Here is an 18104-nt window from a genome sequence, read left to right as displayed (position 1 = left end):
GTAAACTGTGGTCAATGTCATGAGACAAAGTATATGTGAACTGCTGTATGGAAAGTGAATTTGCTCTGTAAATCTTCACCCAAATTACAATAAAAAAAAAAATCCCTAAAGTGCAGAATTCTACTCTAAGACACATGGGGTTGCCATGAGTCAGAATCAATTCCACAACAATTGGTTGGTTAAATGGTTAAAAAAAAAAAAAGAACATCATGCATGAAGAAAGCACAAGGTCATGAAAAAGATAGGAAAGGAAGAGAAGACCAAAATAGATTTCAGATTGACTGAAACTTGTTCTTGAAAGGAGAATAGCTAAAGAGAATGAAAGAAATGTTGAAGTAGTAGAACTGAACAGAAGGTTTCAAAGGCTGACTCAAGGAGTAAAGTATCATAATGAAATGTGTAAAGACCTGGAGTTGGAAAATAAAAGGGGAAGAACATGCACAGAATTCCTCACGTGGAATGAACAGAAGAAAAAATTCAAGCCTTGAGTTGCAATATTGAAGAATTCTATGGGCAAAATATTGAACAATGCACTAAGCAGAAAAAGAAGATGGAAGTAATACACAGTCACTGTACCACAAAGAGTTGATGTTGACGTTCACCCATTTTAGGACGTAGCATATGATCAAGAACTGATGGTGTTGAAGGAAGAAGTCTAAGTTGCACTGAATGCACTGGCAAAAAAAATAAAGCTCCAGAAATTGATGAAATACCCATTGAGATGTTTCAACATATGGTTGCAATGATGGAGGCATTCACTCATTTATGCCAAGAAATTTGGAAGACAGCTACCTGGCCAACCAATTTGAAGAAATCCATATTTATGCCCATTTCAAAGAAAAATGATCCTATAAAATATAGAAATTATTGAACTATATCATTAATATCACACACAAATAAAATTTTGCCGAAGATAATTGAAAAATAGTTGCATCAGTATATTGGCAGGAACTGCCAGGAATTCAAGATGCATTCAGAAGAGGGTGTGAAACGAGGGATATCATTATGATATTAGATGGATCTTGGCTGAAAGCAGAGAATACCAGAAGGATGTTTACCTGTGTTTCACTATGCAAAGGCTTTCGATTGTGTGTATCATAACAAATTATGGATACGATTATAAAGAATGGGAATTCCAGAGCACTTAATTGTGCTCATGAGAAACTTGTACATGAGAAACTGGTACGTAGATGAAGAGGCAGTTGTTCAAACAAAATAAGGGTATGCTGCATGGTTTAAAATCAGGAAAAGTATGTGTCGGGGTTCACTATACTTATTCAATCTGCATGCTGAGCAAATAATCCAAGAAGCTGGACCATATGAAGGAGAACATGACATCAGGATTGGAGGAAGACTCATTAACAGTTAAGCAGATGACAGAATCTTGCTTGCTGAACGTGAAGAAGACTTGAAACACTGATGTAAATCAGACTACAGCTTTAAGAATAGATTACACCAATATAAAGAAAACAAAAGTCCTAACAAATGGACCAATAAGCAACATCATGATAAATAGAAGATTGAAGTTGTCAAAGATTTCATTTGACTTGGGTCCACAGTCAACACCCAGGGAAGCAGCAGTCGTGAAATCAAACAACATACTGTACTGGGCAAATCTGCTTCAAAAGACCTTTTTAAAGTGTTTAAGAGCAAAGATGTCTCTTCAAAAACTAAGAGGTACCTGACTCAAGCCCTGGTATTTTCAATAGCCTCATATGCATATGAGACCTAGATAATGAATAAGGAAGACCACAGAAGAATCGATCCATTTGAATTGTGATGTTGGAGAAGAATATTGAGTGTAGCATGGACTGCCAGAAGAATGAACAATTCTGACTTGAAGAAAGTATAGCTGGAATGCTCCTTGTTGTTGTTCTTAGGTGCTGTCCAGTCATCTCCAACTCATAGTGACCTTATGTATAACAGAATGAAACACTGCCTGGTCCTTTGCCAGCCTCATGATCCCTGCTATTCCTGAGCCCATCGTTATAGCCACTGTGTCAATCCATCTCATTGAGGGCCTTTCCCTTATTTGTTGACCTTCCACTTTACTGAACATGATATCCTTCTCCAGAGACTGTTCCATTCTGACAACATGACCAAAGTAGGTGAGAGGAAGTCTGGCCATTCTTGCTTCCAAGGAACATTCCAACTGCACTTCTTTGAGGACAGATTTGTTAGTTCTTTTAGCAATCCATGGTGCTTTCAGTATTCTTTGCCAACACCACAGCTCAAAAGCATCAACTCTTCTTCGGTCTTCCTTATTTGTTGCCCAGCTCTCACATGCATATGAGGTGATGGAAAATATCATGACTTGAGTTAGGCACACTTTAGTCTTCAAGGAGACATCTTTGCTCTTCACCACTTGAAAGAGGTCCTTTGCAGCAGATTTGCCCAATGCAATACGTCTTCTGATGTCTTGACTGCTGCTTCCATTGGTGTTGATTGTAGAACCAAGTAATATGAAATCTTTGACAATTTCAATCTTTTCTCCATTTATCGTGATGTTGCTTATTGGTTCAGTTGTGAGGATTTTTTTGTTTTCTTTATACTGTGTTATAATCCATACTGCAGTCTATAAGCTTCTATCTATATCAGTAAGTAATTCAAGTCATCCTCACTTTCAGCAAGTAAAGTTGTGTTGTCTATGTATTGCAGGTTGTTAATGAGTCTTCCTCTAATCCTGATGCCACATTCTTCTTCATATAGTTCAGCGTCTTGGATTATTTGCTTAGTGTACGTATTGAATAAGTATGATGAAAGGATACAACCCTGATGCCTCCCTTCCTGATTTTAAACCATGCAGTTCCCTTGTTGTTTTTGAACAAGAGCCTTCTGGTCTATGTACAGATTCCTTATGAGTACAATTAACTGTTTTGAAATTCCCACTCTTCTCATTGTTAATCCATAATTTGTTATGACCCACACAATCAAATGCTTTTGTATAGTCAATAAAACAAGTAAACATCTTTCTGGTATTCTTTGCTTTGAGCCAAGATCCATATAACATCAGCTATGATATCCCTCATTCCACGGCCTCTTCTGAATCCAGCTTGCATTTCTGCAAGTTCTCTGTCAATATACTGCTGTAACTTTTTGAATTATCTTCAGCAAGATTTTTACTTGTGTGTGATATTAATGATACTGTTTGATAATTTCCACATTCTGTGGGATCACCTTTGATGACAGTATGTCTTGGTGATTTTCTTTTGAAGTCTGTCCTGTTTGGAGTTTGTTGGACTTCCTGAATGGATATATTCTCATCTTTCATCGTATCAGGGAAGTTACCTTCCAGCAAATCTTGGACAATTGTCTCTGTGGTTATATATTTCTTTTCCTGTTCTGGAATTCTCATTCCGTAGGTTATTCTTCTGATGGTATCCACATGAATCTTAGGTGTTCATTTTGTTTTGATCTTTCTTCTGTTTGATCCCTTTCTAAAGAAGTATTGAGGTATTTGTCTTCAGTCTCACTAATTCTGTCTTCCAGTGATTCAGTTCTTCTCACTTGTCCATTCAATGTGTTATCTATTTGTGAAAATTCAGTATTAATCTTCTGGATTACTATCTGTAGCTTTTGTATCATTTCAAATTTTTCATTTATTTTGTCATTTTGTTCTTATATTATCTTTTGAAATTATTCTAGGGTTTTGTCTGTGTTTTCCTTAATTTTGTCAGTGTTTTCCTTGATCTGTCTCTCAATCCGTTGAAGGTACCTAAATATAATTCTTCTGAATTCTTTATCAGGCAGTTCCAATGCTGATTCTTTCTCTGGGAAGTGTTCTGGGTTTGTATCCTAGTGCCTTGTTTCTACTGCTTTATCTTACTTCTTTGTGTGGACTGTGATGGTCTCTTGTCTCCGAGACATTGTGATATTGTTGTATTTGTATTTAATTGGTGATTTTATGTTGGAGTGATTTCCCCAAATTTTTAGTTTACCTTTTTTTTTTTTTTTTTGATGTATCTGAGTATGAAGGATACTGTGCTTCTGTATTCGCTAGTTGGTAGCAGTTATGCTCTCATCACCTGTCTCCTGGTGGGTGTGATGGAGAATGAGAGTGGCTGCACAGATCTCTGTTAACTGTTTGTGAAGAGCAGTTATGAGTGAGTCTGGCTCTTATTGGTGGTCATGTATCATTGGCCAGTTGGTGCAGAAGGATGTGGTGGCTCTCACTCAGTAAGTGGAGCTGCAGGAGGTGTGGGTGTGGTTGGGTCATATGGGCACGGTTGCTTTCTCCCACTGCGACGAAAGCAACAATTGAAAAGGCATAAAAAAAGTAAAAGCAGGAGGACAAAAAAAGATGTGCTGAATAAACACACAGGAACAATCACCAAAAAGAGAAAAGAGAAAAAATAAAGAAAAGTGGAAAGGCAGTAAATGAGAGAAAATAGTTAAAGAAATACTTAAAAAAGCCAAAAGAAATATGAATAAAAAAAGGGTTGGGGTGGAAAAAAAAACCCCTCAGTATCTGCAGAGGGTGGAATAAGAACAAAGAGGTAGAGTAAGAGACTAATGAAGAAAAAAATTAGGAGAATGCAAGAAGGAAAACAAGGAATGAGGAGAACCATAAGAAAGAAAAAAATGGGAACCAGGAAAAGGGAAGAGAGAAAAAGCCAAAAACTAGAACCTGGGAAGGGAAGGAGAAAGGATAATAATAAATAGGGCAGAAAAATTAAAAAAATAATAATAATAAAATAAAATAGACAAAAAGAAACTAGAAAAAGGAAAGGGGGAAAAAAAAAAACCAAACAAACATCTAGGCAGGGCAGTGCAGGGCATCCAGGCTCTGTCAGAGTATACAGACTGGGATGGAATTCCTGCTGGCCCAGTAGGTGGGTGGGAGTGAGAAATGGCCATACTTCCATTTACCAAGAGGGTGTGGGGTAGAAGAGTAACAAGGGGAATGTCACACCTTTCTGGTCCTCAGTGTCCAGTATGTCCCTGCGGTCCTTGGCAAGTAGAGCCTATTCCTAGGTCCCTGGAATCTGAGACAAGGCTGTCACTTTAAATATCCCAAATGGTCTAATTGCTTGTAAACATTCAAAATGCTGTGGCCTCTAGACAGGCAAAAGTCCACAGCTCAGCCTGTCTCCCTGTTTGTGATTCCCTTTTTATTCACCAGCTACCAGTGTAGTCCTCCGTGCAGCCCCTTGCTAGCAGGGACGATTTTTAAGGTAATTCTTAGGTCCTAACACCACTTGGCAGTATCCAAGCTGTCCATGCCTTCAGTATCACTGATAGTCCACAACTCTGTATATCTCTGTTTTTGGTGTTTTCATGCAGTTTCTTCTACTGCTGTTGGTGTTTTGTCCACTTCTGTACCTTTCCTTTCAAAGCTCAGGACTCCAGGAGTACCTTCTGTGTCTGTGTTAATTGTTTCCTCTTTTCTTTGTTGAAAAGGGTCTGTGTAGTTTGTTTGCCTATTCTGTCATCTTACCAGAACTCTGTTTCATATGTGTGTGTGTGTGTGTGTGTGTATTTTTTATTGTGCTTTAGGTGCAAGTGTGCAGAGCAGAGTTTGTTTTACATTCAGCATTATGTGTCCATTGTGTTTCACTCCCCGTTTACCATCCCAAACTCTAACCCAGTCTCCTCCCCTCCCTGTCCACTGACCCCCTCTCCCACCATGCCCCTCATAGTTATGCAGTCCTGTGTGTCCTGCATTTCCTTGTGCGAATGTTGCCCCTCTGGTGCCTCATGGTTGATTGCTCCAAGGGATGCATTTCCATAGAGTATGTGGGTGCATCACCCTGGGTTGCATGGTCTGCGTGTACATCTTATTTACTGTTGGGCTGAGAGCCAGCCCCTGGGAGTGAGTTTTATTCCAGGCCCAGAAGGTATCCCAGGGCCGTAGTATTGGGGGTCTCACCAGACTCCATCTGACTAGTAATTCCGGTCATTATTGAGTTTCTGGATTTTGTTCCATGTTTTTCCTCCCACTCTATCCAGGATCTCCAGATTTGATCCTTTCCTCAGTGGTTGGCATTGGTAGCTGGGCACCATCTGGTTCTTCTGGTCTCAAGGGCCATCATGTCCTAGGGCTGATTGCTTCCCAATGCCCTTGTTTTTTTTTTTTTTTTCTTTCTTTCTTTTTGCACTCCTCTTCGCTTCTGATGATAGGAGACCATTAGTTACATCTTAGATGGCTGCTTGAAAGCTTTTAAGACCCCAGTCGCTACTCACCAATGTAGGATGAGGAACAAGCCTTTTATGTATTTTATTGTGCCAATTGAGTCTGGTGACCCCCAGTACTATGATTCTGAGTTGGGAGATCTGTTGGATCTCTCTCCCACCATATCTGGGTGTCTATGAGGGATTACTCTATATCTTCTGCTTTTTCTGTAAGGATGGCAGGTATTTTGTATCAGTGGTATCTGTGCAAGATTAGCCTCTGCTGACTCTATCCTTAGTCCAGAGTATACTTCTGTTCACTGACCCCCATCTGATCTTCTCAAATGTTTATGTATTTATCTGTAGCCTGGTGTTTGATGTTTCATATATTTTTATGTAGGATTCTATACTTATTTAAAATGAGAGGACAGGTCTGTTCCTTGTAGTTTCTTCATGGCTGTTGGCCTAGTTATGTTTTTCTTTTTTAACCTATAAATACTGACCATATTGTTTCTTGATCCCAAAGGAAGATATCTGACCATCTTTTTATCTGTGTCACATAGAAAGGATTAAATATTTGTTATGATGCTCTTTGATTAGAAAAGGCTTTGATATATTTTCTGTTGTTGTTGTTGTTGTTATGTGCCGTCGAGTCGGCCCCGACTCATAGCGACCCCTCCTTGGGTTTCCGAGGCAGTATCACTACGGAAGTAGGATTGCCCAACCTTCCTTCCGAGGGGTGGCTGGTGGGTTTGAACCGCCAGCCTTCAGGTTAGCAGTCAAGTGCTTTAGCCACTATGCTACCAGAGCTCCCATATTTTCTGTAGTGAGAGCTTTTTGTTCTTATTTTTATCTTGCTCTGAATATTTTTTATTCTTATTTTTTAGGGGTAGTTATAAGTAGGAATTAATTCAGTAATTGTGGGTTTTGTGATGTGCTCTAGAGGAATCACTTGTTGGAATTTTTAAAACAATCATTTTGAAAGAGTTCCATGGCATATCAAGAAAATATCCAAATCATATTTACCTGGTATCAACATGCCTCTTCTTATGATAGCTTTTAACCACGTCTAAGTTATTCTGACCTTATTTATCCAATTTCTAGAATTATTTAGACCTCTTTTCCTGCTTCCCTCCATTTTATTCCCTGCTTATGTTCAAAACAAATATCTATTAGAGATAAAGCCTGCATAGGGAGTGAGAGAGTTTGAGCGAGCACAAACACGCAAATGAAACTTCGAAATTTGGCTTTTAATTCCGTTTTTATAATGTTTGGAGGTTGTCAAATGTAATGTCATGATCTAGTTTTGAATTCTTGTGGCCACTGGAAGTAGAATTTTTTTTTTTCCTTTGGGTGCCTCGTATCGAGGTGTTTAATTGGGTGTTACTCTTTAACCTATCACTGGAAAGACACTAGAAATTTGAATAAGCTGAAATCTTATTGATCTGGTATAGATGGTACATGATTGCACTGGGAAAAGGATAATAGGGAAATAAGATGACATTCCTTATTACCAGGAATCACTGTCTTGTGTACTAATTTATCTTGAAAAATGTAGAGCTATTTGACAGACCAGATGTTTCAGCGTGCAGCCATGTGTCTCATCAGTGAATGTGCCTTTGTCCGCAGGCAACATTGTTGGATTTTCTCATTCTATAAACAGTGTTCAAAAATATAACTAAACCCCAAAGTGTGTTTATCTTTTTGGCTTAATTTCTGGCTTTCTATCCAGTCTAAAGTTTCTCTCTAGAGGAATTACATTTTATTGCACATAGCTCTTCATACCTAATTGTAGTGTAAACACCATTCTGTTTACACTAAATCATGTGAATTGTACTGTTTTTGAGTCTGTAGCATTTTAACAAAAGCAGCTATTTCTGACTTAACTATATATGTACAATTTATTTTGAATATAGAGCAAGTAAACTTTTATTTCCTCCATTTATTTGGAGTGAGATTTTGTTTTTTGAAATATGTAAGGGAAAAAACATCAAAAGAAATGCAGCAAGTAAAACCAATCTCTGGTCTTTAGTTTTTGTAGTACTAAGTTCATAGGAGCAAGAAGAGCCGCAAGTATCTGCTGTGAGTTCATTTTAAAAATCCAATATAGAGCTGTAAGATTTTTGTTTTAAATTCATAAGAATGGTACTGAGTTCTTGCTGTACTACATAATATCATGGAAAAATGTGGAAATTTGGAAATTAAAAGCATGAAACAGAAAATTATCACCCACACTCTTGCTATCAAAAAACCAAATGAAACCAATCAAAAAACAAAAACCCATGGTTAACATATTTGTATATATTTTTCTAGTCTATGTGCTTATGTGTGTGTGTATATGTATTCAGTGATACATATCTTATATATGCATATGTATTCATAATTTGTACAAAAATATTTATAATTTGGAAAAATCATATACTTGTAAGTTCTATTTTTTGAAATAATTTTTATTTAACAACGTTGTAAATATTTTGCCATTTCATTAGTCTTTTACCTCATATATCATTTATGTACACCATAATGTATTTAACCAATTCCTTTTTATTAGATATCTAAGTTAGGAGCTTTGGTAGCACAGTGCCTAAGGTACTTGACTGCTAACCAGAAGAATGGAGGTTCAAACCTACCAGCCACTCCTCAGAAGGAAGGTTGGGCAATCTACTTCTGTAGTGATACCACCTCGGAAACCTAAGGAGGGGTTGCTATGAGTTGGTCTGACTCGATGGCACATAACAACAACAACAACAATAACAACAACAGATATCTAAGTTAGTTTTTCAAATTTGCTTCTATTAAAAAACAAACAGACCAACAAACAACTGCAACTCAATACCCTGGGTGGTGCAATTGGTTAACACACTAGGCTGCTAACTGGAAGGTTGTGTGTTCACCTACACCCAGTGGCACCTTGTAAGAAAGGCTTGGTGATGTACTTCTGAAAAATCAGCCACTGAAAACCCTGTGGATCACAGTTCTGTTTTGACACAAGGCGGTTTGCTTAGTGTCTGAATCAACTTATTGGCAACTAGTTTGCTTTATACATCTTTTTGCACATCTAATATTATTTGGAAATGGAATTATTTAGAATACCTGTTTTGCTAAAATTCTTCTTTGAAACCTTGTGTCATTTAAAAAAAAAAGTTTGGTCAGCAGACCATGAATTCCCATCTATTGACCCTTGATGATAATACATATTATAGTTTAAGAACTCTTAGGCAGTTTGAGTGACAAAATTGTGTCTTGTATTTGCATTTCTTCACATGAATTTCATCCTTTTAAAAAATATGTTGGCCATTTTTTGTTCTTTTGTGATTTTTCTTTGTTCATTTCTAATTTTTAAAGTTTTTAAAGTTTATTAAACTTTATTTTTAAAGTTTATTAACCTTTTATATGTATGATGCAATCTTTACTAATTTATTGTTTCCTCTGTATTCTTCTTATAGTTGTTTTATACATAGCTTATTGTAAGTTTTTACCTAGTTTATCAATCTTAGTTTTATTCTTCGTCTTATGCTATGAAAGTTTTTCTACCTATCAGATAAATAGTATTTCTTTTCTTATTACGAAATAACCTTCTTTGTTTCTAGCAATATTTCTTCTAGCAATATTGTGTTTGGCTGATTTCCAGAGCCATGATATAGTACTTTTGGACAGTTTTGTCTAGTTTATAGTTGTTTTTTGGGAACAAGATTTGCAAAATTCTTTCCTCTGCCATAGCTATAGTCTAGCCTTGATACTTGATCTTATGGGATGATTTTTTGGTAATGAGATGATATGTACTTTATAAATTTTCTTTTATTATATAATGAATGTCATTGGTAGATTTTCTAAGTTTTCTGCATTTTTGAGATAAAACCTTTTTAGTTCTAATTTACTAGACTTTTAATATGTGTATTAATCTATAATAATTTGAGATTTTCCATGATGTTCTCATTGAAATTTAATATTAGATTTGTTTTAATATGTATAGAAAGCTAATTCAGACTAGAACTTTTGCCTGAGGCCCCTAAAGAATACTGAGTTAAGCTAAAGATGATCAATTTCTTTTGTAGGCACTATCCTGCACTGAAAACTCTGGAACATTTAGAGCATACGTATTTGCCTCAAGTAAGCCATTATCGATTCTGCAAGGTGATGGTGGACAACATCCCCAAGCTTCGAGAAGAAATAAAAGATGTTTCAATGTCTGATCTCAAAGACTTTCTGGAGAGCATCCGCAAACATTCAGACAAAATTGGAGAGACTGCCATGAAGCAAGTAGGTTTTGGGTTTATGATAGGTTGGCCATTGGCTTTGCAAATATTCAGTTAAACATAGACTTTTCATTACCAAGTGTCTTAATTATTGCTTATCTTGTCATTTTAAGGAAGTCCTTCATCTATTTGGGGACTAGTTCAACAATTGAATAGTAATTTTTTGCTCTTAGATGTGCAGTAAATATTGTTCAATTGTGATGGTTTATATTGTGGATTTAAAGAGGTTTTTTTGTTGTTGTTTAAAAAAAAAAACAAACCTTCCCTTGACTTTGGATATGATTTGAAGCCTAAGAAATTTTAAAGTGGTCCTCCTACTTAATGTCCTCATCAACAAGTATCAGTGAAAAAGGACTTATTAGTTAATGCTGTGAATTATGATCATACAAGTGGATTTATTTGTAGCTATAAATTAACAGGTGTGTTAGAAATCCTTAAATTATAAAGAAAAAATATTTATGTCTAAATGACCAGTTTTCGGAAGGAAGGTTGGGCAATCTACTTCCGTAGTGATACTGCCTCGGAAACCCAAGGAGGGGTGGGTTGCTATGAGTCGAGTCCGACTCAACGGCACATAACAACAACAACAACAAATGACCAGTACCACAGGAAACATCTGAATTTCTTTTGTTGTTATGAATAAAAGAGCTTTAATAGTAATGATTTTCAGTACTACTTGCTCTTTTAAAATTCAAGTCACATTGATTTTATTAAAATTTCTCAGTATACCTGATTATGTAGCCTCCAACAATAAATAGAAGTTTTAGTTGTTTATGGAAAATGTTTTTTGGTTCTGTAAACAACTGTGTTCTTGAGTAGGTCATTTGTAATTCTTATCATCTGGGGGAAATAAGGGAGCCGATTATATTTGGGGTTGTATTTTAGGTCTCAACTAGCACTGGTAACCTTTTTTCAAATATCTGTTTGATTATGCAAGAGAGATTTGCCAATTACCCTTCTCTAAGGGAGTTCAGTTTGACTTGTTTCTATTACTCTTTTTTCTTTTCAATTTTGTCACTGTTATACTTTACAAAGTGCAACTTTTAAAACTAGTCAATGACAAAAGTCTGATAGAAATAACATCATGTCTTCTTGTAGTGCTGAAGTAACAAATTTTATGATTGAAAATATACTTTCGTGTTGTTGAGTACAGGAATGGAAGTATCTTGTAAGACAAATCTTTGAGTATTGTGGTTGATTAACATTTCCTACATTTTTAAAATATCAGAGTATAATACAAAGCCTCTGTGGAAGCTTCCTTTTTTTAAAGTTGTTTTTCTAGGCTCTACTTTGAGAAATTAACATTACTTCCCATTTGATGAGAGGATTCCATGAAGAATATTATTACCTCACTTGATGAGTAAGATTACCAAGTCTTACTCCTTAAATATCTGAAGAAATTAAGGCTCAGAGGAGGGAAGTTTTAGACAACTTGTAAAGGTTAAACTGTGTAGCAGAATTTAGATCAGATTGAAATGAATTTGTCTGCTGTGCACTCAATTTGTATAAGTGGTTAGCTGTTTGCTATGTTTTGTCACATAAAGAAATGATGAATAAGCCTATTGTGAATTTGGAACTTGTTAATTGACTGATAACCTTTTGTTCCTCATATAAAATTTTTGATCTCAGGTAACATATATTGTTACTCTATGTTATGGTATAGGAGCTCTGGTAGCATAGTGCCTAGGGCACTTGACCGCTCACCAGAAGGCTGGCGGTTCAAACCCACAAGCCACTCCTCGGAAGGAAGGTTGGGCAATCCTACTTCCGTAGTGATACTGCCTTGGAAACCCAAGGAGGGGTCGCTATGAGTCGGGGCCGACTCGACGGCAAATAACAACATGTTATGGTATATTTAAGATCCTTGAGATAGCTTATACCTTTTACAATTTCCTGTTGTTTGCCATCAAGTCTATTCCGACTCCTAGCAACCCTATTTGACAGTATAAAACTGCCCCATAGAGTTTTCTAGGCTCTAACCCTTACAGGATTAGACCACTAGGTCTTTTCTTCTGGGAAGTCTCTGGTGAGTTCAAACCTCTGATCTTTTGGATAGCAACCGACAATTACACCACCAGGGCTCCTTTGAATTTTCTGTAGGGCCTAGAATGTAGGTAAAGTAGGAAAAAGAGAAACTGCTACATACTTTGTATGTAGTAGGGATTGAATAAATATTTGAAATCATGGGTGTTGGAGGAGGGAAAGGAAATAGATTATTTCTCACGTATGCCAAGCCCAAATGATGTTTCTCATTGTGATGGTTCTCTTCTCAATGATGATTTACCAAAAAAAACCAAACTCACTGCCATCAAGTTGATTCAGACTCATACTGACCCCTCTTTGGGTTTCTGAGGCAGTATCATCCACAGAAGTAGTTTGCCCAATCTTCCTTCCAAGGAGTGGCAGGTGGGTTTGAACCGCCAGCCTTCTGGTTAGCAGTTAAATGCCTTAGGCATTATGCCACCAGGGACTAAGAATCTTTCTATGTGTTGCTCTGCTATCTTTAATGTGGCTTTCAGGATTGCTGCAGAATGGGAAAGACAAAAGAAAGTTTTTAGGGCTACCTGGAAAAATAGCACATATTACTTCTAACCATATTCTGGTGGCCAGACTTAATTATATGGCTACACCTATCTGTAATGGGAAATCCCAGGGTGACGTAAATGGGTCAGCACTCAATTACTAACCAAAAGCTTGGGCATTCACACCCACCCAGTGGTGCCTTAGAAGACAGGCTTGGCAGTTACAACTAAGTAAACCCTACACATATGAATTTGGCATGAGTTGGAATCAATTTAGTGGCAACTAACAACAACAGTGATCTGTAAGGGAAGCTGGGAAATATAATCTCACTTTGTCCCTAAGAGGAGGAGAAAACATATTTGGTGAATCTCCGTAAGTAAGTCTCTGCCACAGATTCCCTTAACTCTTCCTTGCGTACATAGAACACACCCATTCCCTAAGGGAGACAACCGATGTCTCATTTAATCACTACATCCATCTTGAAGTCTAGTATTTCCCAGTGATACTTAATCCTGTCTATCAGATCCAGATGTGGCTCTTTATAGACTGGTAACTAGTGAACTAAAATGACAAGTTATCTGCACCTCTGTCTTCACTCTTTTCCTCTCAAATATACAATGATGAGACTAGAATAGGATAACCGCACAAAAACCCTTTGATTTACAAAAGAGAAGAGTAGAAGACACAGTATTCGTTGTTCCATAGCAAATCATGTAATTTCTTGGGTAGGCATTGAGAAGTCCTGGTAGTAGGGGAAATTCCTTGCCTAGAAATTGCCCATTGTTCTCCTGAGCTATGGGCTGCACTAAGAGATTTTTCCTTCTCTGTTTTTCTCTATATATACTTTGTAAGTATCTGTATTTCCTTGAAAGGAATATTTCTCTCTCTTACTGTTTCATATATATATTTACACTTATACCTACATCTACACACACATACACACACACATATACATCTACATCTATATCTATATTTCAGTTTCTGTTTTCTGCTCCTGAAAGTTTAGGGGCCTGAGGTTTAAAGTTCTGAACAGTGAAAGGTTTATTTAGTCCAGATTTGTGGGTTTTTTTTTTTTTTGGCATTATGATGTCTTCCAAAACTTAGTAGGCTTCTGATCTCTTTCTTTACAATAGATTCTATGGGGAAACCATGTTGTTGTTGTTAGGTGCCATTGATTGGTTCCAACTCATAGGGACCCTGTGTACAACAAAACACTGCTCAGTCCTGCGCCATCCTCACAATCCTTGATATTCTTGAGCCCATTGTTGCAGGCGCTGTGTGAATCCATTTTGTTGAGGGTCTTCCTCTTTTTCACTGCCCTTCTACTTTACCAAGAGTGATACCTTTCTTCAGGAACTAGTCCTTTCTGACAACATGACCAAAGTAGGTAAGATGAAATCTGGCTTTCTGACATTTAAGGAGCATTCTGGCTGCACTTATTCCAAGATAGATTTGTTCTTTCTTCTTGCATTGCACAGTATTTTCAGTATTCTTTACCAACAACAATTCAAATGCATCAGCTCTTCTTTGGTCTTCCTTATTGATTGTCTAGTTTTCACATGAATATGAAGCAACTGAAAATACCATGGCTTGCATTAGGTGTACCTAAAGTGACATCTTTGCTCTTTAACACTTTAAAAGGTTTTAGTAACAGATTTGCTCAGTGCTGTACAATGTCTGATTTTTTGACTGCTTCTTCCGTGGATATTGATTATAGATCTAGGTAAAATGAAACACCTGACAACTTCCATCTTTTCTCCATTTATTTTGTGTTGTTGCTTATTGGTCTAGTTGTGAGGATTCTTGTTTTCTTTATGTTGAGGTGTTATCCATACCGAAAGCTTTAATCTTTCGTCTTCATCATTAAGTGCTTCAAGTCCTCTTTATTTTCATCAAGCTAGGTTGTGTCATCTGCCCATCACAGGTTGTTAATGAGTTTTTGTGATGCCTCAATCCTGATGCCATGTCCGTCTTCATATAGTCCAGTTTATAGGATTATTTGCTCAGCATAAGATTGAATAAGTTTGGTGAAAGGATACAACCCTCACATACACCCTTCCTGATTTCAATCCATGTAGGATCCCCTTGTTCTGTTTGAATGACAGCATCTTGATCTGTGGAGAGGTTCCCCTTGAGAACAATTAAGTGTTCTGGAATTCCCACTCTTGGCAGTGTTATCCATAATTTGTTATGATCCACACAGTGGAATGCATTTCTGTAGTCAGTAAAACATAGGTAAATATCTTTCTGGTATTCTTTGCTTTCAGCTAAGATCTATCTGACATCAGCAATGATATCCCTCATTCCATATCCTCTCCTGAATCCAGCTTGCATCTCTGGAAATTTTCTGTCAATATAGTGCTGCAAATATTTTTGAATTATCTTCAGCAAAATTTTACTCGTGTGTGGTATTAATGATATTGGTTCGATACTTCCTACATTCTGTTGGATCACCTTTCTTTGGAAAGTGGAAACCATACCTAATGTATTTACTTAATGTGATTTTCAAGATTGATTTTTTTCTTTTCTTCTTTGGTTGGAGGAGTAATGGAGGTAGGGAAGCATAGCCCTTGTCTCTTGCTTCTTTCTCAATCTCATGGCCCTACTTTGAGGCTACAGAAAACCATGGAAGAGAAGACAACAACTTAATCTGATCTTTGCTTCAGGATTGAGTCACTTCATTCAATTAGAAGTCTTCCTGGAACTTTGTTGACAAGCCTGTACTATATTTTCCTAAGTGCTTGTACCCTGGGTCCAAAAGATGCACTGTGCTCCTGGTTCTTCTTTTTTTTGATGGTAGTCAGGTCCTCTGATCTCGGCTCACATGTTTAATTCTTTTTTTTTTTTTAATCTCAAATGTGGTTGACTCAAGATACAGCCTAATCCTGTAGATTGTATCCTGCCTCATTAACATAACTTCCTCTCATTCTACCTCATTAACTTCATAAAGGTGAGGATTTATAACACATTGGATAATTATATCAGGTGACAAAAGGAGAGATAATTACATAATGCTGAGATTCATGATCCAGCCGAGTTGATATGTATTTTTTGGGGGGCACATTTCAGTCCATAACATACTGCAAAGGACACTTGGAAATATAGTTTGATCAAGAGAAAGAAGAAATATATTTGGTGGATAGCTGACTAGTTTCTGCCACAACCTCCTGTTATAGAGCCTAGAAAGATAGGTATCTTGCATGTCTCTTGCTCTTCTCCCCCGTAATTTTTATCTGTCATTTTCCTCTCATGTGTTTGCCTTCTAATTTACTAATTCATATTTTTTATCATTGTCAGTGATGCTATTCAGAACTTTATTATTTTATTTTTTTTAGTTCAGTAAACACCATTTTTAATTTAAATGATTTGCTTTTGTTCTTTTATCACTGTGACTTGCTTAAAATTTTTTTTTAAAAAGTGTTCCCTAGAATTATACTGAGAAAAAAGATTTGAAAGCCTTAATTAATGTTGATAGTTGGTTTGGGCTCTTCTAGAAATTATATAAATAAATGTGCCTTAATAAGGTTGCTGTGAGTTGAAATTGATTCTCTGCCAATGGGTTTTGGGGTTTGGTGCTTTATCTTGATGGAAATTTCTCTCTTCCTTCTTCTATTCCTGTATTATAATCTGAGATTATAATCTAAAACTTATTTCTTATCTAATTTTATCAAATATAAAATGTAAAACCTGCTATTTGAGGATTTTCTGAAGATTATGTAGTCTATTCCTCTATATTCAAGGTGTTCTTTTATCTCTGGATAAAGCTTTATTACTAGGAAGTTTTTTACTCTGACTGCATATTGTAGGCAGAATTCTAAAATAGTCCTTAAGATTCCCATAGAATGTGTGGGCCCGACGTAATCAGGAGAGTTTTTTCAAAAGAAGGTCTAGAGGACAGTGGCAGGAGAAGTTAGAAAGAGTCAAAGCTGCAACAGATGCTTTCCTATGGATCTTAAAGAAACAAACTGCTCTGTTGAGGAGAGGGCCACATGGCAGGAAACTTCAGGCAGCGTCTTATTGCTGCAAGCCATACCTGGATGATAGGCAGCAAGAAAATGGGGACCTGAAGCCTACCATCACAAGAAATAGAATTCTGTTAACAACCTGAATGAACTTGGAAGAGGACCCCAAGCTCCAAATGAGGCTGCAGCCCTGTTGACACCTTGATTTCAGCCTGGTGAGACTCTTAGCAGGGAGCCCAGCAAAAACATGGAAAATGAAAACTGTGAGATAGTAATTGTATATGGCTTTAAGCCATGAAATTTGTATTAATTTGTGTTGCAGCAATAGAAAACTAATAGACTTTATATTTTCATCTCAAATAAAATTACTTTCTACCAAATTGTATCTTTATATTTTGCCTTTGACCTAAGAAACAATGATATAGTATGGTTTAAAATGGTATGTAGCTAGAAGTCTCTGAATCTTTCACCTTTCTTCCAATATAATTGTGAAGATGCAGAAAACAAAGAAAATGCATAAGTATGAAAATTAGTGTAGAAGTTCACTCATTTGGCAGAATCAGAGGAGGAATTTTTACATTATCCACTCTACCGTTTAATACCATATTGAATTTTAAGTTAAGCAGTCGTGTTTTTATTTGCAAAAAAATTCTAATTTTCATATTGCTTTTTTTTTATGGTATTGGATTGAAAGTATTTAGTGGATCCATCTCTGGCTTCTTCCATGGGAAATAGAGCCATGTTTAAAGCAGGCATGAAAACCTTTCTTTCTCCTACCACATTTTCTATGTTGATCTTTCTGCATGTTCCCAAAACATGTATATCTCTATTTTGGAATGATTACTTTAGCATGAAGTGATTGTAGAAAAAATGTCTAAAGAAGTTCTTTGTTAATTGTCTACTGTTTTCTAGTTTTCCTATTGAAATGAGTTTTTGTAATTCACTTGTTATGGAATTGATTTGTAGAAGAGAGCAGTTCTGTATTTCTTATTTTGATTAGTTTGCCTTAGGGTTTGTGGGGCTAAATAACATTTATAATATAAACATTCTTGGCTAGGTTGATTTCTGTGTGAGGCCCTTTAACAAAGGGAAGGATTTATTTACTTCTAAAATTCTAACTTGCCTTTTCCAAATTATATGGGTGCTAAAACGGCAAGGAGGCCACATGTTCTGACCTCCTCTAATCCTACAAGAGGAAGACAGGATTACCAGCAGTAACCCAAGGCCTATTCCTACAGGGCCAGACATGCTG

General features: G+C 36.7%; 1 protein-coding gene across 1 annotated transcript in view; it reads left to right on the top strand.

The window, feature by feature from the left end:
• Window positions 1-18104, top strand: part of LOC103207119 (exocyst complex component 6B) — a gene marked incomplete at its 3' end in the record, with an annotated part of 605128 nt that overhangs the window by 184076 nt on the left and 402948 nt on the right. The window contains exon 6 of the mRNA XM_007952665.2: window positions 10167-10371. Coding sequence (XP_007950856.2) covers window positions 10167-10371 — 205 coding nt within the window. The remainder of the gene's footprint in view (window positions 1-10166; window positions 10372-18104) is intronic.

Source organism: Orycteropus afer, unplaced genomic scaffold, assembly GCF_000298275.1.
Source record: "Orycteropus afer afer isolate SDZICR_OR568_19922 unplaced genomic scaffold, OryAfe1.0 scaffold00354, whole genome shotgun sequence".
NCBI lineage: Eukaryota > Metazoa > Chordata > Mammalia > Tubulidentata > Orycteropodidae > Orycteropus > Orycteropus afer.
This window is presented reverse-complemented; position numbering and strand designations above follow the sequence as displayed.